The sequence below is a fragment of the Emys orbicularis genome, chromosome 1, assembly GCF_028017835.1.
Source record: "Emys orbicularis isolate rEmyOrb1 chromosome 1, rEmyOrb1.hap1, whole genome shotgun sequence".
Taxonomy (NCBI): Eukaryota; Metazoa; Chordata; order Testudines; family Emydidae; genus Emys; species Emys orbicularis.
Window position 1 is genome coordinate 93,370,757 of NC_088683.1, and position 22,047 is coordinate 93,392,803.

At 43.2% G+C, this 22,047-nt stretch overlaps 1 protein-coding gene across 1 annotated transcript in view; it reads left to right on the forward strand.

The window, feature by feature from the left end:
• The first annotated feature begins 9,855 nt into the window (after positions 1-9,855).
• The window catches only part of ATF7IP (activating transcription factor 7 interacting protein), an 87,978-nt gene continuing 75,786 nt past the window's right edge, over positions 9,856-22,047 (forward strand). Inside the window, exons 1-2 of the mRNA XM_065407981.1 lie at positions 9,856-9,877; positions 10,485-11,557. Of these exons, the coding sequence (XP_065264053.1) occupies positions 10,492-11,557 (1,066 nt within the window). The 5' untranslated portion in view covers positions 9,856-9,877; positions 10,485-10,491. The remainder of the gene's footprint in view (positions 9,878-10,484; positions 11,558-22,047) is intronic.

Genomic DNA, 22,047 nt, shown 5'->3' on the forward strand with positions numbered 1-22,047 from the left:
TTCAATATATGTGAGGAGATTAGGTAAACTGGCAAGTTGCAGAACAGTGCCTCATTCAATGTTTTTCATGAAATGATCCATCAGATTTCACGAAAACCATCAACAAAGCCTACTGCTTCATTATCCCCAGCAAATCAAATCTGCTTTTCTAGATACATACTGGGATGATTTCTCTCCACTGCTACCAGAGTGCAAAAATAAATAAATTAAAAAATTGAGCACAAGGGACCAGTTTCTCAGCTTGTGTAAATCGGCATTGGTCCATTGTATTGAATGGTGCTAACCTGGTTAACCTGAGCTGAGCATTTGGCCTAGGTCTTTTACTGAACAGTTTCATTCTAGGAGTAGAGAGAGTTGCTTATATTCCCCCACTGCTTCTAAACAACATTTAATTTAATCCTTTCAGACTGAATCTAAGACTAGAGTAGATGATCCAAGACAAGTTCACAGTCTAGTCCTAATAGAAATCACTCCTTATCTTATAATATCTAACTCTTATATAGCGGTTTTCATCAGCAGATCTCAAACTGCTTTACAAACAAGGTCACTGTAATTTATCCCCATTTTATAGATTAGGAAACTGAGGCTCTTGGAGGGGCAGTGGTTCTCCTATAAGAAGGGTCTAAATAGCAACTGGTATAACAAGACAGTGCTATCACATATGTTGGCACACTTTCTCCATTTGCAAAAATATAGTGAACATTTCAGCTTCCTTAGAATGGCTGGACTTGATTTGATTTGTCAGCTAGTATATGTGGAGTTTAGAAATTGATTTTTAAATCTAGCATTTAGTCAATATTTTTCTTAATTGTTTGCCTCAATTATCAACTAGTTGAGTGACATGGAGAGAGAGCTTTCTAATTTTTGTAGCAGGTTTGATGTAGGGAATGGGTGGTTGTAAATATGTAATTTCTTGAAAGCTATACATCATACCCAAAATAATTTGGAGGAAAGTGCTTCATTAAAAGTTGTTTTTATGTCAAATAGATTTATCAGTACAGTGTTAGTCCATATTTTTACCCATATAATAGAAAAATGTTACCAAGGTCTAGTAATGAGACCTAAATGTTCAAATCCCATAATCTATAGGGATAAAGTTGTATGAAAGGAGGGCTTTTTAACATGAAGTTGTAAACGTTTTGTCATTTAGGAGTTTGGGTTTGTTCTTCAAGTCCATTGCACATGTGCATTCCACTCTTGGTGTCAGTATGGCTAGTGCACTTATTCCCTCAGCGCTACCTGTTTGGTAGCTCGAGCTTCCCCTGCTACTGCTCGCTACTGTGTGCAGGTATAAAGGGCAGAGCCACCCCAACCCTTTCATTTCTTTTTTTAGCTCCTCCCACAGTGTTCATTGCGTTAGGATAGTAATGTTTTTATTTATTTATTTATTTATTTATATAAATTTTTTTGGATTTGTTGCCCCCCCCCCTTTTTATTTTTATTTTTTATTTTTAGTACCCAGGTATGCCCCGGTCACCAGGTTTCAAGCCACATGCTTCTTGTTCCAGGCCTCTGCTACAGAGTGACCCACACAATAGCTATTTGAAGTGCTTGGGGGAAGTACACATGAAGGACTGGTGCCAGATTTGTGGAGAGTTCAAGCCTAGGACAAAGAAGGATGGGGAAGCTAGGCTGAAATTCCTGCTGATGGGGGTGGTGCTTAGGCTACTGTCAGTTAATCCATCTGACACAGTACTGAGTGCTGCAGTGTCAGTGAGAAGCGCTCCTCCAGCTTTAGCAGAATCTCAGCATGGTTCTTCCTCACCCTTATCAAGGAAGAAATACAAAGCTTCTAGAGAGGCACCAGCCAGGGGAAGGTCTCCACTCTCTAAGGCTTTGTCTACACTGCCTCTGTCAGGGTCGTGAAAAAAACTCACTGACAAAAGCGCTGGTGTGGACAGTGCTTCGTGGACATAGCTAATGCCGCTTGTTGGGGTGGTTTAATTATGCTGGCAGGAGAGCTCTCTCCTGCCGGCAAATAGTGGCTACAATGGCATAGCTGTAGCAGCTATGCCATTGTGCCAAACTCTCCACAAATCTGGCACCAGTCCTTCATGTGTACTTCCCCCAAGCACTTTAGCTATGCTGCTAAAAGGTCCGTAGAGTAGACATAGCCTAAGTCTGGGACATGGTCAGGAAGGAGTCAAGTAGAGTGCACCTGAAACCTAAACATTCCTCCAGTGCCTAAGTTGCAACAGTCCACTCTGGCTCCACAAGGGGCACTGTTGGCTTTTTCAGCACCACAACAAGATAGTGTCTTTGTGCCAACCACCTTGGAGCAAGAAACCTGCTCTGCCTCTTGGTGCTGGTGTCTCTTTCCTTCCAGGAGTCTGGTCCTTCGACACTGCTGCCACTTCTGCCAGCAGTTCAGCCTCTGGTGCTGTAATTGCCTGCTTCCTGAACAGGTGGTGCCTTGGAACTATCCAAAGGGAAGCCTGCTATGAGGCATCGCTCCCTCAATCACCAGTCTCTTGGCACTGGTTCCCAACACCAACTGGATCTAGCCCGCTATGGTCTAGGAAAAGAGAACTCACTGTCAGACTTGGAGGTGGGATCTTAGTATTGCAGCCCCAAAGTAGGACCTGCCAGTCTGCACAAATTCTCTCTTCCCACCTACTACCGTGACCCTTCAATGGGACCTGCCATGGGAATATGGCTGGGACAGTTGTGGCCCAGATCCGTATCAGTGGCCGTTTCGGAACCTCTGGGGGTTTCCCCCAGCTTCAGATCTTTCCCACAGCATTCATACTCAGTGCCCTCATCTAGAAGGGCTGAATCTGCACACTGAGTGGCCCAGTCCCCAGAGTCCAGCACCGGGCCTGGTAGAGAGAATCAAGAGGAGGTTCCAGACATGGAGCAACAGCTGCTAGAAGAGATTCTGCCTCCTCCTGTCTTGGCTTCCTCTTCGTCCTCTCCAGACAAGGCCATTTTGTCCAGCACAACTTCTCCTCCTCCTCCTGATGATTTCAAAGTTTTTATCAGGAGTTAAAACTTGAGAGTGGATGCAGACTTAGGTGTACAGACCAAAGAGGTCAGCGAATCCTCACATCTCCTGGTTTACATGCTATCATCAGTGGGCCCCTCTGGTGTAGCTCTGCCAATTAATGAGGTGATACTAGAGCCAATAAAGGCTTTATTTATGGCAGACTCCATCCTCTTTGCCTCCTATCTCTAAAAGGGCAGAAAGAAGGTATTGTGTACTTTCCCAAGGGTTGAAGTACCTTTTAAACTTATTCACCTCTGGGCTTATTAGTTGTCACAGTGGCTAATGAAAGAGAACGATGAGGCACCAGCCTGCCATCCCCAAATCAAAAGATATGAAGAGGCTAGACATATTTGGCAGAAAGATTTATTCTGTAGGGGTTTTGAAACGGCATATTGCTAACCAGTAGGCTCTATTGGGCCGATAAAATTTTAATTTGTGGGGCTCCATGGAAAAATTTCAAGAAGCTGCTTCCGGAGAATACTAGGCAGGACTTCTCTTGCATGATCAATGAGGAAGACCAGTTACAAGAATGTCACTGTGGGTGGGGCTGGACGCCGTAGACTTGGCAGCTAGAACCATGGCCCCCACAGTGGTCATGCAGAGATCATCCTGGCTCCAGTATTGTGGTCTTTCCCATGAAGCCCAGAGTACTATTCAGGATTTGCCATTTGAGCATCCTTCTTTATTCTTGGACCAGACAAACAGCGAGTTCCATGGACTTAAGAACTCTAGAGCCACTCAGAAGTCCTTATGTCTGTACACACCTGCCCCAATCAAGAAGCACTATTGGCCACAGCGCAGATGCCAGTATTTCGCTCCTCCTCGTCAGCAGCACTTATCAAAAAAGAGGTCTGGGGTTATAGGCATAGGCCTCCCCCTCTTGCTGCTTCAGCTCTGACTCCAGCCTCCTCAAAACACCTGGGAACTGCAAATCAGGTGTTTTGATGTGACAGTTGAGGTTGACATACCAGTCTCCATGCCTCCAGATGCAAACCCCTCATCATTGCAAACCGTTTGTCCCACTTCCGCTGTCCTTGGTCCCAGATTACTTAAAACCAGTGGGTCTAGAGCACTGTGGAAGTGGGATGTTCTCTCCAGTTTACTTATACCCCTCCCTCCCTGTCTGTCATCAGGGACCTCTCAAACTCCTTATTCAGGAAGTTCAATCACTCTTTCAATTGGGAGTCATAGAGAAGGTTCCATGTGGCCTCAGAGGGAAGGGGATTTATTCCCAATGTTTCCTAATCCCAAAAGTGAAAGGAGGTCTCAGACCAATTTTAGACCTGTATCATCTCAACAAATCCTTAAAAAGGATTGTTTTTGCAAGCTTCAATTATCCCTTCCCCCGCCCTCAAGTTAAAAGATGCATACTTCCATGTGGCAATCAGTCAAGCTCACAGGAAGTATCTCCAATTTCTGGTAAATCAAAATCATTACCAGTTCACTGTGCTGCCTTTCAGCCTGTCAGCAGTTCCCAGGGTCTTTACAAAGGTTATGGCAATAGTAGCTGTATTCCTCTTAAGATGGGGAGTGCTGGTTTACCCCTGCCTAGACAACTGGCTTGTCCAAGGCCGGTCCAAACTGCAAATGCAGAGCAGTGTTACCCTGATCTAGTCAAAGTTCAGTGCTATAGGACTGTTAATCAGCACAGAAAAACTCCTCTCTCCGGTCCAGAAGATAGAGTTCATAGGGGCTGTACAGGATCTGTCTCAATCCAGGTCCTTTCTTCTGCAGTCCAGATTCTAGGCATTTTGATCAATTCTTCTTTGAGTGCTTGCTCATGTCCATTCTACGTTAGGTTAGGGGTGTGCGTGCCATGTGCACCGTTGCCTGAGATTTTTCCCTTAGTGGTATCCGTCGGGCCGGCTCTAGTGCCCTCTGGTGCTGCATGCTGATGCGCCAGTATAAGGGGCGTTGCCGGCCACGCACCCTCTCAGTTCCTTGTAATTGCCTGTGGCAGTTGCTGGAACAACCCCTCTTGCTTCAGGGTCCAGGTTTTGCTTCTTCTCAGTATTTTTTTGGGGGGGGAAGAGGGGGGTTGTTTCATAATTTGTTAGTTTAACTACTGGTACTGTTCATCATTCCCAGTGCCGAGGAAGAAGCACAAAAAGCAGCACACTGACAGCAGGCGCTCGCCGGTGCAGAAGAAGGACAAGCATGGTGAAGGCAGCAGTTCGCAACCCATGTCAAGCCACTCCTCCACTCTCAATCTTATGATGTCACCATCAACTCTGTCCAGAGCCCGGTGTGGGATCTGCTGCCAACACTCAGAAGCCACCACGGCACCAGTGGTATGATGGTTCCATTGACCTTGGAGGCCTTTGTAGTGGTGAGGGACTTACTTTCGCTCCTGGTCCCCCCCAACTCTGATGGGACAGTTGCTGGCTCCAGTGTCCATGAGCAGGAAGGAGCATGGTGCTAAGAGCTGCTTCGCGGGGCCTTCTAGGGGCAAGCAGACCATGATACCATTGTTGCGGCCATCTCTGGTCCGCTGCTGGTCCCCGGCCTCCTGGCACCGAATGGAGAGAGTGATACCGCTCCACCATGGCCGCTGAGGAAGGACTCTTAATATGAGTCCAAAGGGGAACTATACATTCAGCCTAAGGACCACCAGCAGTACCCAACCTATGAACTGCTGGACCTTGGTGCACCAGGCCAACGGGTCAATGGCCTATGCAGTGGCCATACTGGAACCCCATGGGTTTTCCACCAGTACCATGTCCTCCCTCCCATTGATCATACTTGGTGGTTTCCGAGATGCAGGCTACTGACCCTTCCCGCTCGGGATTGGACACCAACCCCGGTACCGATGTTCAGGATGTGGCTTCCATGGATGTTGTTGAGGCTGAAGAAGAGGAAGGAGCCCCTTCTCCAGTGCAAGCCGCTTCCTCCCCAGATGAGGCTGTCTTGGGACAAAGTACCTCCCTTCTGTAGGACGATTTCAAGGTCCATCAGGACGTTTTGCAGCAGGTAGCAACTCACCTGGGACTAGAGATTGAGGATCTTAAGGAATCATCCAACAGCCTTATTGACATTCTGGCTGCAGCAGATCTTGCAAGACCGTGGCCGATTGCATCACCTGAACCTTGTCTCCCTTAACCTAACTGTGTGGATGTTACATGGCTCAAACCAGAGGAGCAGGTCTGTTCGGAGCAAGTTAAACAGGTCTTGCTAGGTAGCAGGAAGCCATCCACTAGGAGTACCTACCTGGCCAAATGGAAGCGCTTCTCGATGGGGGTGTCTCAGCAAGGCCTTTCTCTGACCCAGTCTTCCCTTCAGGCTATTGTGCTCCATAGAAAAATAGTTGCTATTAGTTCAGTAGTAGTTTAGATGGTTGCTCCATCTGAAGCAGCAAGGTCTGGCCCATGCATCTATCAAAGTGCACTTGGATGCAATCTCAGCCTTCCACCTGCCAGTGAACAGCAAGTCTGTACGGTTCTCTCACGAGATGACGGTCCAGTTTTTCAAAGGCCTGGAGAGACTCTATCCTCATCCACAAACCTATTCCTCCATGGGACTTAAACCTGGTTCTGTCAAGGCTCACGGGCCCTCCCTTCGAACTGCTAGTGTCGTGCCCCCTACTTCTCTCCTGGAAAGTCACCTTCCTGGTAGCAATCATCTCAGCTAGAAGGGCGTCTGAAATCAGGGCCTTAACATCAGAACCAACATACACAGTGTTCTTCAAGGACAAGGTCCAACTGCGCCCCCACCCAACTTTCCTGCAAAAGCTGGTTTCACAATTCTGTAGCAACCAGACTATTTTCTTGCTGTCTGCTTACTGAAGCCTCACAAGAAGTCTGAGTAGTGATGACTGCACTCACTGGAGGTTAGGCGTGCCCTTGCCGTCTATATTGAGAGTACTAAACCCTTTCGCAAATCAGCACAGCTCTTTGTAGCTGTAGAGGAAAGGATGAAAGGGCTTCCAGTATCAGCCCAGAGAATTTCATCCTGGATAATCTCCTGTATTCAGGATTACTACGAGCAGGCGAATTTCACACCTCTGGCTATTCTAACCGCTGACTCCACGAGAGCTCATGCCACTTCAGAGGATTTCCTTGCACAAGTCCCAATCCAAGACATCTGTAGGGCATCAACTTGGTCTTTGGTGCATACCTTTGCATCCCACTACACCATCACCCAACGGGCTCAAGATGATACCAGGTTCAGAAGAGCAGTGTTGCAGTCAGCATGTCTGTGAACTCAGAGCCCAGCTCCTAAGGTACTGCTTGTGAGTCACTTAACGTGGAATGGACATGAGCAAGCACTCGAAGAAGAAAAAACAGTTACTAACCTTCCGTAACTGTTCTTCGAGATGTGTTGCTCATGTCCATTCCCCAACATGCCCTCCTATCCCTGTCACAGTTGACCGGCAGTAAGGAACTGAGAGGGCGTGTGGCTAGCAACGCCTCTTATACCGGTGCATGAGTGCACGGCACCAGAGGTTGCTAGAGCCGGCTCAATGAGTACCACTGAGGGAAAAATCTCTGGCCATGGTGCATGCAGCACGCACGCACCTAACCTAACATGGAATGGACGTGAACAACACACCTTGAAGAGCAACAGTTTAGGAAGGTTAGTAACTGTTTTTTTATAGATTTGAAGGCTTGCCCAGTCACAACAGCAGGAAACTGAGGCTTCTGGGTCATAAGCTTCTTGCACCTATATGGTTCAATATGCCAGAAAGCAACTCAGAACTCTGTGGGGCTGGCAGATATCAGTCTACTTACCAAGCCGCCATCAGTGTGCCCACCCATGCCCTCACCTCCCTAGATTGGTGGACAGATCCAGCCAATGTATGTAGATGTTCTCTTTGCCTGCCCCTACAACCGACTCTCGTTGACAGAGTCCACATGGGTTCTCTACAAATGCAGGGTCTATGGTCCTTTACACAGCAATGTCAGAGCTGAAAGTTGTCAGACTGATGTGCCAGGTATTTCTATTGCAGATCAGGGAAGCAGCCTTTTAGTCCTCACAAACAACCTCAACAAGCAGGAGGGAGCTAGCTCTTTGCCACTCTGTCAAGAAATGACTTTACTCTGGGAGCTCTGTATTGCCATCTTAGTAGATCCAGAAGCATCTTAGCTGCTAGATGTACAGAATGACCTAGCAGACAACCTGAGCAGATAAATGTATGAGTCACCATGACTGGTCTCTTTGCCCAGATGTGGCCAGATACATCTTCTGGCTCTGGGGGATTCCCCAGGTGGACCTATTTGCACCAAAAGCCAACAGAAAGTGTCAGCAGTTCTGCTCCCTTAGGTATCACAGCCCAGGTTCCATAAGATGCCTTTTTAATGACATGGTCAGGCAGGCTCCTCTACACTTTTTGACCAGTCCCACTCATTCACAGGATATTGCCAAATATAAGACAGGATCAGGCCAGAGTCATACCTATAGCCCCAGCATGGGCCCATCAGCACTGTTTCTCCACTCTCGTGGTGCTGTCAGTGAAATCTCAAATTTCACTGCCACTAGACTCAGACCTAATCTCCAGGATCATGGTTGCCTACTCCACCCAAGCGTACAATCACTTCACTTAACTGCATAGATCCTCCATGGCCAGACACTAGAGAGCAGGCTTGCTCGAAAGACGTTCAAGAGGTCCACATTCTACAAGAGCTATTTACGTTGCTAAATGGAGGCATTTCTCTACCTTGTTTCACCAGAATGGGGTATCACTGACCAGTGCTTCACTTCAACATATTCTGGACTACTTATTCCTGAGACCCCAAGGTTTGGTGGTTAGTTCCATCAAAGTACACGTGGTTGCTATTCCAGTGTTCCATCCTAAAGTGGACAATCACTCTATTTTTCTCTAGTGACATGTCCATAAGACCTTTAAAGGGCTTAGTCAAATTATACCCTCAAGTACAAGATCCGGTTCCCCCTTGGGATCTAAACTTAGTATCATCAAGACTTAGGGGTCCCCCGTTTGAACCATTGGCTACCTGTTTGCTGCCGCATCTGTCAATGAAGGTGTCATTTTTGGTAGTCATTATCTCGGCCAAAAGAGTAGGGGAGCTGAGGCCAGTAATGTAGGGTCCTCCATATACAATCTTCTTTAAGGAGAAAGTTTACCTACCTCCTCATCCGAAGTTTATCCCAAAGGTAGTTTCCTCTTTCCTCATCAAACAGCCAATTTATTTGCCTGTATTCTACTCAAAACCATTGTACAACCAGGGAGGAAGAGTGCTTGCATACCTTGGATGTTGAAAAAACTTGGTGTTTTACCTGTTCAGAACCAGACACTTTCATATCCTCCCAGCTGTTCGTAGCAGTGGCAAACAGAGTAAGAGGTCCATCAGTCTTCACCCAGAGAATTTTTTTCTGGATTGCATATTTCATATTAGCATGCTATGACTTGGCTAATGTCGTTGCATCTATAAAGTCACAGCTCATTCGACAAGATCACAGTCAGCCTCAGCAGCCTTTCTGGCACAAGAATGCACATTTGCCTTCTGCTATGCTGGGGCTCAGGATTCCAGAGATGATGCTCGAGTGGGGAGAGTTGTTCTCCAATCTTTATTGAAATATGCTCCGATCCCACTTCCTGTCTTACAGCTTGTGAATCACCAAGAGTGGAATGCACATGCGCAATCACTCAAAGAAAAAATGGTTACTAACCTGTTCCGTAACTGTTCGAGATGTGTTGCACATGTCCATTCCACAACCTGATCTTCTACCTCTCTTTATTGAAGGAAGAGAAGAAAGGAGAAGGACTGGGGTGGTTCTGCCCTTTATACCCATACGCACTAGCATGTAGCAGCAGAGCTTCGCCCAATGGGTGCCACTGAAGGAAAATGTTTCCGACAGCTGTGCACAGGGCGCTCTGACACCAAGAGCGGAATGAACACGTGCAATACATCTTAAAGAACAACAGTTTCAGAACAGGTTAGTATTGCTTCTTTGGGGGGGAGGAGAGAGAATCAGGTTCTTGTTTTGTTTCTGAAACTCTAAAACTGAATAAACGTTTTGTATGAAACAAAGTAAGAGTAAAATATTTAGATTTTTAGTATCTTTGAAATAAGAATGTTTCGTTTCCAACCAAGGAACTGTTTGCATCTCTCACGTGAGTTTTTTGGTTGGATCTTAGGTTAGCACAAACTAATTTAAGAGTTGTATTTTTTTCACTTTTAAATGTCAATAAGTTGATCAAGTGTAATAATATTGGACATTGTGAATCTTGTGAATGGAATTAGTAGACCTTAAGTACATAAAATTATCTATAATTGTTGCATTTCAGAGGGCTGGGTGTGGAGGAAAATATGAATGAGAAATGACATTAAAGTTATATAATGCTGTGTTGCTTTCATGAATGTGATGAAATCAATTTGCTTTAAAATATACTAAATGCAACTTTTAACACTCATACTTTCTTGGAGTACCTGCATTAAGTACTTGCAATACTGTATAACACACATGTACTGGGAGGGGCTATTTAGCAGTTTCACTAAACAATATTTTATTTTAATTCCTTGCTATACTTTTATATTTTAAGGGTCAAGATGGATACCACAGAAGAGCCTCAGAAAAAAGTCTTTAAGGCCCGAAAAACAATGAGAGTAAGCGATCGGCAACAACTTGAGGCTGTCTATAAGGTCAAAGAGGAGCTATTGAAGACAACTGACGTTAAACTGTTAAATGGCAAACATGAAAATGGAGATTCTGATCTAAATTCCCCTTTAAGCAACACAGATTGCATGGAGGACAAAAAGGAGGTTAATGGTTTAGTGGATATATGTCTTGACCCTGAAGAAGGGAGAACTGAAAGTGAGGAAATCTCTCATGTCAAAAGTCCTGATGTCAGGGCAGAGAACAAAGATGGTGACTTAGATTGCAAACCTGAAACATTGTCTCCAGAGAACGTTATTTCTGAACAAGAGCAGGAGGACCCTATTATTGCTTCAGTCTCTGAGGGTGGAAATCAGGTACTTGATAACAAAAAAGATGATGACCTTCACGAAGAACACAGAATAAAAGATAGTTTGGACCAAAGAGAGACAGAGAGCCCATCTGAAGGTGAAAGCAAAGTAAGCGGTGACGTTAATGACTCTTCAGAAGAGAAAGCAGAAACAAATGAATTAGCTGTTAGTTCTGATCTACCTGTTGAAGAAGAAAAAAGTGCTGAAGAAGAGGTTGTTGATGAAGATACTGTTGGAGAAGAAGCTATATCTAGCAGTATGGAAACCGACCAGGAACCAAAGGATGAAGGAGACCAATCTGCAGAACTTCCAGAAACCACCATTGAAAAGTCACTAGAAGAACCAAGCGAGAACATCTTAGAAAACACAGACTCTATGGAGACGGATGAAATAATTCCAATTTTGGAAAAGCTGGCCCCAGCTGAAGATGAACTATGTTGTTTTTCTAAAACTTCCCTGCTTCCAGTGGATGACACAAGCCCAGATTTGGAAGATAAAATGGAGAACTCTTTGGGTTCACCATCCAAACACGAAATCAGTGAAAGTTTGCCCAAAGAAGCTTTCTTAGTACTCTCTGATGAAGAGGAGCCGTGTGGTGAGAAAGAGGAGGATGCTGAAGTGGTACTACCAAACAAGACAAGTCCTCCAGGTTAGACACTGTTTTTATTGTAGTTGTGGTCCAAATATGAGATTTTCATTCACTTATTTGATAAATTAGATTCATGTCTCGGTATACTGATTAATGACATGGACAGAATTTTAGCTTTCAGTTGTATATTTTGGGAGATTCTTCAGTTTATTCCATATTTGTAAGAACTTATTTGAATTAAGTCGTTTAAGAGAGCATCAAATTCAGAACAATTTTTGTTGTGATAATTCATGGGGTAAGGCCATTGTTAATAAAGTAATGAGCTCTGCAGAAGAAAAATGATTAACTTGACCAATTTTGAGATTTTTCTTAAAATATGAATAGCTGATTTAAGCAGAGCAATTAGATGACCAGCCATCGAAAAAACAAGTTGAAAGTATTAATAAGTTTCTTGACTAGGTTCAAGCTCTGCTTAGGTACAGTGGAAAGGTTTGGGTGGAATGTCAGGGAGCCTTGCCTGGTCCTGGCAGAAGTTAAAAGTGCAAGGGTCAGGCTTTAACTAATACCGCTGATGTAAGGCCTGACTTCAGTGCCTTACACTGGCCTCCCCTTTCTTGCAATATCCACGATATACCCCTTCCCTCACATTACAATGGGGAGGAGTTCCGGTGAAGGAGGCAGTGGAGCTGACACGGTCACCTCCACCAGCTGTATCCCAGTTAGGGATTCTCCAGGGACAGTTTGTTTGCCTCAGGTTTATTTTGTCATGCTTAATTTATTATACAAATATTGAAATACAGCAGAAATAATTTTTTTAAATATATGCATCGTTCTCCTGCTGCTCCTCTGCTTGCATGCCCAAAATGGAGGACAAAGATATAAACTGAAAAACTGAGATTACCCCAGCACAGGTAATTGAAAAATTTAACAGCACTCCAAAGCCAGAACGATCTCTCTCAAAAATGGTGGTGGGTGGAGATTTAAACCTATAGTTACAGTGCTTAACACAAAGTTTTGTTGTTGTTTAAAAAAAAAAAAAAAAAAAGCACCCACTCTAGAGATGCATAATTAAAGATGGATCTTAGTTGGAGGAAAATATACATAACGTATGGGATTAATAGAGCCATGTTTTTGGGAATATGGTTTGAAGCTCTGCCTTTCTTGTTAAAGTGGATGTTACAAAAACTAGAAACTATGCAGTGACTGAGAACCACAAAAATACAGGAACTAGAAAATCCTGGCTAATGAAGATAATTAGAGAGACAGTGAACCAAAGTTATTTCTATTTGAGATCAATGGGGCATTGCCAGAAATGACTTCAGTGAATAAGGAACCATATACTACTTTTAGAAGATGATAGGCTAGAGATCCTACCAGGCTAGTCATAATTTACTATTTCTATAGTACCTAAAACAGTATGAGATGTTCCAGAGATGTAGGAAGACAGGTGGTTGTCTCATAAGTTGCAGTCTAAATGGAAAACATACTGATCAGAGCTGGAAGGCAACAAAAAATATTATATTAATGTCAAATCAAAGAACAAAAGAGCACACGTTTAAGGGAATTAAGGGCCAAATATGTAAGCAATTTAAGTAAATATCTTTACAAAAACTGTAGTTAACAATTGGAGTAAACTACCCTGTGTGGAGATAATCTGATTAAAAATAAAAAAGTTTTTGATAAAAGCATAACATTACTACTATTGTCCTAGAGTAGTAAATAGCACAACATTTAACAAAGCATAGGCATGAAGGACTATGCAAGGGGATGTGGAAGATGTTAACAGCCTACTAATCTTACAGTATGCAACATATGGCAGCATTGAAGGGGAGGTCAGTTTTCCGGAGTTTGGGAAACACTGAAATAATTAGAATAAAGAGTGTTAAAAATATGTTGGATATTTGAAGGAAAGAAGAAAATCACTAAACATGTTAAGGCAACTGACAGGATTGGCATGTTCTTAATATCCTGGCCTTTTCCTCTTCTAGAATGCATATACTCCTATTTTACTTATTCTTCTCAGGTCTCATGTATCTTGAGAATGCTTGTGGCCTACAGTATTTTATCGATTAGCATGTTTTGTGCTGTCTAGAAAACTCTGGAAAAGCTGTTCAAAGCAGAGTTCACAGAAAAGGAAGGGATACGTGTTATATAATATTTAAACATTAGTTAGTTTTATTGTTTTAAAATAGTGGAGGATTTAATTCTTATTGACCATCAGTCTTGAGAAATAGCTAACTTTCTTAAGTTTCCACTTCGCCAGTATGCATCAATGCATCAAGATGTTTAAAAGTGTGAGCTGCCCAAGGCAGAGACTTGCCATTTTTATCTGTCTATAAGGTGCCATGTGCACCTGTGGTGTTATATAAATAATTAATGGGAAACTTCAGTGTCAACATACATATCCCAAATCTCTATTATGGGTTAGCTATTAATTGTCACTCCCGTGAAGCTCTGAATAGTGCTTCGTGGTGTGATTTACATCACACTTATTCCATGCAGCTATTTCTTTAGTACAGTTGAGTTGACTTGTCTCTATCATTGAGGGAGGATTTAACTGATGTTGGGCCTAATACATTCCAACAGGAATTTTTAAAAGTGTATACTAAGATTGTGTTGACTACATGGATAAACTCTAATTATTATGTTGATTTGCAGACTCGTGGTCTCTCTACCATGCACTGTGCTTATGATGCATGGAATTATACCACATAGAAGCATACACATATAACTGGTTTCCTATTAACTATATAAGAACCACCATATTTAAAGGCAAACTTAAAAAGACATCAGAAATCTCAGTGAAATGGTCAGGTCTTAAAGATTTAGTGGACACATCTGAAGAGGGGTAAGCAGGGTGTCCTTTCTGATGAGATAACCGTTTCCCTGGTAGTTTAAACAGCCTTTGCAGTCCCTTTTGAATTTGAAAGGAAAAGTTTTTGAATGGCAGTTCCCTCCTCCTCGTCCTTGCCTCCCCAGTATGGAGGAAATTCACCCAACCCTAGACTAAAAAGTAATGGAGGCTTATCTGCATTACTGTCCAGTTTGTGGTGAGAGTGGAGAAAGGGGGTACAGACATAGGGAAGGAGGAGGAGGTCATTTGGCCCATGTTCACCTGGAGATACTCCCAGGGAGTGGAATATCACACTGAACTAGTGTGATATTCCACTCCAAGTTCTGGACAAAGAAGGAACCATTTTGGATGGGAAAAGCTGGGGACCCCAGATCCCCTCTCATATACACTATAAACATACTGCTACGTCCACAGGTAAAGCAGGAGGTGAATCCTTAAAAGCTATCCAGCTTCATTCCCTGCTCATGTTGTGGTTCCTAATATATAGAATTGCAGAAGCAAGTTCATGTACGTAAGACTTCAGGCTCAGGCAGCAACTCACCAACACAAGATTCTTTCCTCATGCTCTCATAAGCTTTTGTCTGTTCATGCCGCTAAAGGCTTACAATGTATGGTTTTCCCATGACTGTTGGAATGGAATCTCAACTCCAGGAGAAAAGGGGCAATAGGGGAGAGGAGAAGAGTTGCGTTAAGAAAGAAATATTAAAACAAAAAAACAAAAAAAGACAAGAAGGAAAAAGAGAAGAAGGGCTGGGGAAGGGAGGGGTTGGGGGGGAGAGGACCCAGCAATTGTTAGGCATGGTATAAAAGGAACTTGGGGGTGGGGTGGGGGGAATGTCCATTTGTCAACCTTTCCTGAAGGGGTAGGGTTTCAGCAAAGAGTTGAACTCTTTTTAACCTTCAGATAGCAATCTATTAACAAAGAAGAACTTTTGGTACCTAGCTCCCAGGGTGATTCTGATTTTTCCCCCAAATTGAGAAAACCTCAAAGGTTTTGTGACATGAAACTCAAAACACGTAGTGAATGTCACTTCTTTTATAAGCATATTTATTCCTCAAATATAAAAGGCACAATTGTCTAATTAAATACTTGCAACTTTGTAAATAAAACACAATGCAGTAATCAAGTCTGTGGATTAATTAGTTAATTACTACTGGCAGTGGTGCAACTAGAATTCATTTCTTACTGGAATGCTGCACTCATGGGAGGGACACAAAAGGGGGGCACCAGCTAAAGGCGGGGGGCACGTGACCCCTCACGTGACTTCTCCCTGCTCCCAGCCTGGGGCCACACACTCTCCCCGTCCCCTCCCCATGATCTATCCCACGTTACCCGGGGAGGGGAAGGGGGGTTCTGACCTCCTCCCGCTGCGCTGGAGACCTCTGAACCGCAGGGCTTTCTGGAACTGCAGCAGTGAAAGGAGCAGAACATGGGGCCAGTGATTTAACTATCATAATTTATCACCATTTTGATGCAATGAACTGTGAAACGGCCTCCTTCAGAAACATAGATTTGGAGTGGAATTCTGCATCTTCAATTTTAAATGATTGGAAGTGAAGGAGGAGTCTCAGGCTATGTCTACACTACCACTTATGTTGGTATAACTTATGTTGCTCAAGGGTGTGAATAAATTAGCCACCTTCCTGAGCAACATAAGTAACACTGAGACAGCGCTATGAACATAGCTACCACCACCCGTTGGGAATGGCTTAATTAAGCCAACGGGAGAGCTCTTCTGTAGGCTTAAAGTGGCTACAGTAGAGAGTTTACAGCGGTGCCACTATAAGCTCTCTACTGTAGCCATAGCCTCAGAATTATGTCCTGTCAGCCACATTTCAGCCTCTTTTCTGTTCTGTGCTCTACATATGACCTTTCTATTTGTGATCACTCATATTGGCTAAATAATGGAAAGGTTCTATGGTTTCTCTGGATATTTTTGGACTTTGCCTTGTATGGTTCTAGTTCTTTGTGATTAATTAGATCAAGCCGGAGTTCCACTTAGACCACAAAAATGATTTTGTGCTCTGTAATCTTTCCAGGCCTTCAGAAACCATCTTCAATTGCTTTTTTAAACTTAATCTGGATTACCTTTAAATCAAAGATTCATGTTCCAACTGCAAATTGCAGACTGCTTCTGATGATTGGATGTAAATACACCTCTACTCCGATATAACGCGACCCAATATAACACGAATTCGGATATAATGCGGTAAAGCAATGCTCCAGGGGGGTGGGGCTGCGTACTCCGGTGGATCAAAGCAAGTTCGATATAACGCGGTTTCACCTATAATAGGGTAAGATTCTTTGGCTCCCGAGGACAGCGTTATATCGAGGTAGAGGTGTATAGAAATACATTTTTTCCTGAGGATGTTGGGATACTGGGACCTCAGTCCTTTTATTTATTTATTTTTCAGTCAGTCAATCAAGCAGCTGATTATGATCACAGAAGAATATTTTAGCTTCCGCAATGTGATTTAAAACTGTTTTAAGTATGACTTCTGTTTCAATTAAGTTTAAATGATGTGCTGAACACCCATTAACCAGAAGTTTAGGAAGATATCTAAACTTTTCCTTTTTTTTTCTGTTTTCTGTGCAAATGCCAAAGACCACCATGTAATACTTTTCTCTGTATTCTTGGGTGGCATCTTCATCTATTTGGACACAACATTTGCAGCTTTTTTCTTTTTTTTCTTTTTCCAGATTAAAAAACCAGTAGTACAAAGTAAAAACACTCCATTTGCTGAAAGGGTGCTGTAGCCATCATTGGGTCATTTCTCATGCTTGACCAGCAATCTTGCATCAGGGTCAGTGTTTCTTTAATTTTTCCTCTCTACTCACTTGCCATATACCTAGTATTCAACCCATGAGTGTAAATATGTCTGAGTAGTATATTCAGAATGAAGTGCTTCAACCACTTCTTTATTGCTTATTTTACATTGTATTGAAGGTGGTGATGTTGTAAAAGAATGCTGCAATTCACTAACCAAGTTAAGACTTCACCTTTCATCTGATTATTATGGCACAATCAGAGTATGCCATGGGTGTTGAAGATGAACAGAGGCTACTCTTGAATGAAGCTGGAGTTGAAGCGCTGCCGAAATCACAGGAACAAGGATTTAAACTATCATTGGTGGCTGTTTCAATGATACTGACACAGAACATGTATGACTTGCAGGATCATCAAACTCAGTATTTTGCTCTTTGACTTCTATGGGAAGAATTCTGTTCATTTGGTCTTAAAAATCTGAAGAAACATATTTTCTCTACAGTTTGAGATGAGAATGAATGCTTTCTGTTTTTCTGAATAGCAATTCTTTAAAAGGTTTACATTTCATTTTTTGACAAATTACCTATTTTTTGTTACTTTGGTACATTTAGTAGTCTGTTTGCTACCACTTCCTTCTACATAAATTCATACACTGATGTTAGTTAATTAATAAACACTAATTACCCATTTGCAGTATTGATCAGCAGCTTTCACGTACACTAAAGTTCAGAAGAAAACAACCACTTAGTGAATTAAACACTGTGAAAACCATAGCCTGAAAATTGTGTTATCAGAAGCTCTGTCCACCTTCTAGAAGCTCCTAGATTCTAGCAAACCATGTCTCCCAAGCAGTTTATAGCTCTACCCACTTTCTTCTTTTTCTGCTTCCAGTAACCATTGACTCCACTCTTTAGCTAGGCATGCCCCTCTCTTTAGATGTCAATGACTGTCCATTCCCTGTTCCTTTAGGCTTCTAGATCCTGCAAATACTTTTATACATGCTTAACTTTTAGCAAAAGTTAATCCCTTGTAGTCAATGAAACTCTTCATGCAAGTGTAAAATTATGTACCTGCTTAATTGTTTGCAGGATCAGGGCCATAGTTTTCAATATATGCTTATAATAGTTTTGTTAAATTCAAGTACCAATACTGGTAGTGGCATTAAAAAAACTCATTTACATTTTAGTTCATTGTACATTGTACCTAAAGTTTCAATAACACAAATTTTCAAACCTGTTTTTCAAAACAGGTTATGATTCTCTCCTTGGATGTACAAAGAGTATACAAATAGAAGTAAGGCGATTATACATAACCTCTGCATATGGCACTGGTGAATCACTGTTGGAATACTGTGTCCAGTTCTGGTGTCTCCTCTTCAAAAAGGTTGTTGAAAAATTGGAGAGGGTTCAAAGAAGAGCCATATGAGTGATTCGTGGACTGAAAAATATGCCTTACAGTGAAAGACTTAAGGACCACAAATCTATTTAGTTTATTCAAGAGAAGGTTAAGCGGTAACTTGTTCATAGTCTAGAAATGCCTATATGAGAAGATATCTGATAGTAGAAGACACTTAATGTAGCAGACAAAAATGTAGAAAGAACCAGTGATGAAGTTGAAGCTAAAGAAATTCAAACTGAAAACAGGATGGACATTTTAAAGTCTACGGGTAATTAACCATGGAAACAATTTATCAAAGGATGTGATGGATTCTTCATCACTTGAAATCTTTAAAATCAAGATTGGATGTTTTTCTAAGAGGTCTGGTGTAGTTCAGGAATTAACTATTGGCTTTATGTGGGAATTTACTGGGTGATAATTATGCAGAAGATCAGACTAGATGATCACAATCCCTTCTCAGCTTAAAATCATGAAGTCTTGCAAACTAGTAGTCATCCAAGTTTCTTTATAGAACATAGAAGAAATATTGGAGCCTCCTACTTCATTCTTCTGTACCTGGAATTTTCTCAGGACTTCTTAGAGAACGTACATGGCCTTTACAGCCTTTACCCTGAAGCCATTTGAAATCACAGGTTGGGTGTCCTGTGGGTCCCACATCTGGGTTGCTAGGTTTTTCCATGTGATGGTGGGAAAGTGTGAGGTGTAGGACCTTGCCCCACTTTCTCCTTTTCCTCTTCCTGATCCTAAAATCTTCTCTTTGTTCTCTCCCGCCGTCCTTCTCCCTGCTTGATCCGTTTTTGCTGAATTCCTTGGATCAGTACTTAGAACTCTCCCATAAATTCCTCTGTTTAGTGTCCCTTGCTTCACTTTGTAAATTGAGTTCAAGTATAGTCTCTATGGGTGTTTCATCTCAGGATACATGCCCGCCTGTGCACTCTTGATCAGAGATTTTAGTTAGGAGTGTCAGTGGGTCCATGCCTGCACACAATACACCCTCATGCTCTGATAATGAGGGTTTGTAGGGAGGGGCAGACCTGCCACGCCACTCCAATACCTTCTCAAGCACGTTTGACTTGAGAAGGAATGTTGTGGTGTCCGCTGTTCACCTTACAGCTACTTCCTTATCCCTATAGTTTTCTTTATTTTTTTCTCAGTATTCTATTTAATTTTTGTTTTTGTTTAAGTACAGATTTGTGTTTTTGGGGTGGTGTCTCCGCACCTCTACTCCCCCACACACACACTCAATTTTTTTTTCTCGCCAGTTCATTCTTCGCCTTTCTCTGTGGAGTTCCTGCTTGGGTTACGCCAAAGACCCTGTTTTTCAAACCCTGTCAGACCTTCCACAGGCCTTTCCCCCTTAATGATGGACATTTCAGCTGCCTCTAAGAGTCTTTATGTCCCATCAAAGTGCATGGTCTGCTCTGGGTTTAAGAGCAGCTCTTGGAAGCTGATAGAAGATAGATTGAAGCGCCATTTGATAGAGCATTTGTTGAGACCTGCAGGATCCCCTTCCCCCCCTATACATTGGCCTCTACCATTCAGACTGTTCCAGTGACATCGGCCTCAGTAAGCAGAGACCATGGGGGAGCTTTGGAAATGAAGCATTCAGAGAGGAAGAAAATCCATTCCCCATAAAGAGAATTCAAAAGAAGGGGAAAGTCATCTCTGAGGCCAAGGAGACCTCACATCCAGATATGGGTACTGCTGAGGCTTCTGTGGGCCCTGGTACCTAGATGCTGGCACCCACCAAAAAGTCTTCTGGTACATACCACACTGAGAAGTCTTCTAGCAAACCACTCCAAACAGCACCATCAGATATCTCCACACAGGACTCTTCTAGGAGCACAGACTGTTCTCAGAAGCCTTCAACATATGCTCTGGTACCATCCTCTGGACTGTCTCTGGTACCATTTGAGGTCCTGGTGGAGCACTATCCAGGCTGTCTGGTACCAACCAGGTTCCTCTCCCAGGAGGATTTTCTAGTTGCTGAAGAACCTGGATCTTCTCTCTAAAGGGGTACTGAAGAGGGATCCCAGATTTTCAGTCATTGCTAATGTACCCCACTACAAAGACTTGGCCACCAGAACCAACATGATTGCTAGCCCCTCAATCTCTTGTACTGTTCTGGCTCTGAGCACCAATGCCAGGGGCTCCTCATCTGGACACAGGTAGATACCTCTTTTGATTCAGCAATTTCTGTGCAGGACTCTATTTCTTTTCCATTTCAATTTTCCTCTCTGGATGTATTTCCCAAAGAGAAGTCCCCCAGGAACCAGCAGTTCATGTCAGCCTCAGAAGGAACACCTTTGGGCTCCTGCTGTTTTTCACTATGCAACACTACAGTAGGCTTTCTGGAACCCCTGGGCTCCTTATGGTGACAAGTTAAATTACACGGTGACCTTCTGCAAAAGGCCCCATCCAGACCAACAGCGACTAATACAGCAGGACACCCCCCACCCCCATATCCCCCCCGGAGGAAAACCTCTAAAGGAGAAGGAGCTAATGGTAGAGGAGGAGACACTACTGGAGAACAAGTTGTCCTCCCGCTGACAAGGTGGTAGGGCATAACCGCCATCTTATAAGCAGATGATATCAGGGCCTTTCCAGGCCTGGTGAAAAGAATAGCAGAGTCACTTCAGATCCCCTTGGAGGAAATCCAGAAGAGACAACACTGCATTCTGTTCCCTGGGCAAGGTCACTTTACCCATTAATGAGCATTATTGTCACCAGCCCACACTGTCTGGCAAACATCTGTGACCATCTCATCCACTTGCAAGTGGGTTGACCAAAAATATTATGTACCAGCCAAGAGTCTGGAGTACTTTTTTCTCCTGTCCCACCTCCAATTTCTTGGTAGTGGATGCTGTCGCTGAGAGAACAGACAAGTTTTCTGGACCCTTTTAGCCTGTAACAGCTACTCATCAGCTGCTCTCCAGTTTAGGATTGTGAACTATCCGGCCTTGATGTCAAAATCTGATTTCACAATATATGGTAAAATTTCAAGTTTTATTGATAATTTGCCCCAACACCAAAGAAAACTGTTTAAAGTCCTTATCTCAGAAGGTCAGATGATTTCAAAAACTTCCATACAAGCTTCCCTTGGCGCTGCTTACACAGCCTTGGGTTCAGTGGCTACCACTGCTGTCATGCATCCAGGCTCCTGGCTGCAAACTTACAGCTTTCCCAGGGTAGTGCAGAATAGTGTGGAGGAACCTTCTCTTTGAAATGCCTAAACTCTTCAGTAGCAGCAGCAGTGGCTCTTTCCACTCTAAAAGATTCTATGGCTACTCTGCAATCCCTCAGGATCTAAAGAACTCAGTGCTGTCAACTAGTACAGTACCAGACCTGCAGTTCCCTGTAGAAAGAGGTCCAGAATTCAGAAAAAGGGGCCCTCTTTAATAGTGACCTCCTCCAAGTGGCCATTTTGACCTGTTGGTCAAGGGTCACAATCCATTCCCTACTCCAGATCTCACTGCACAAAACCACCCTCCCTCCACCACTATTTTCTATCTTTCTGGGAGCTCATCACA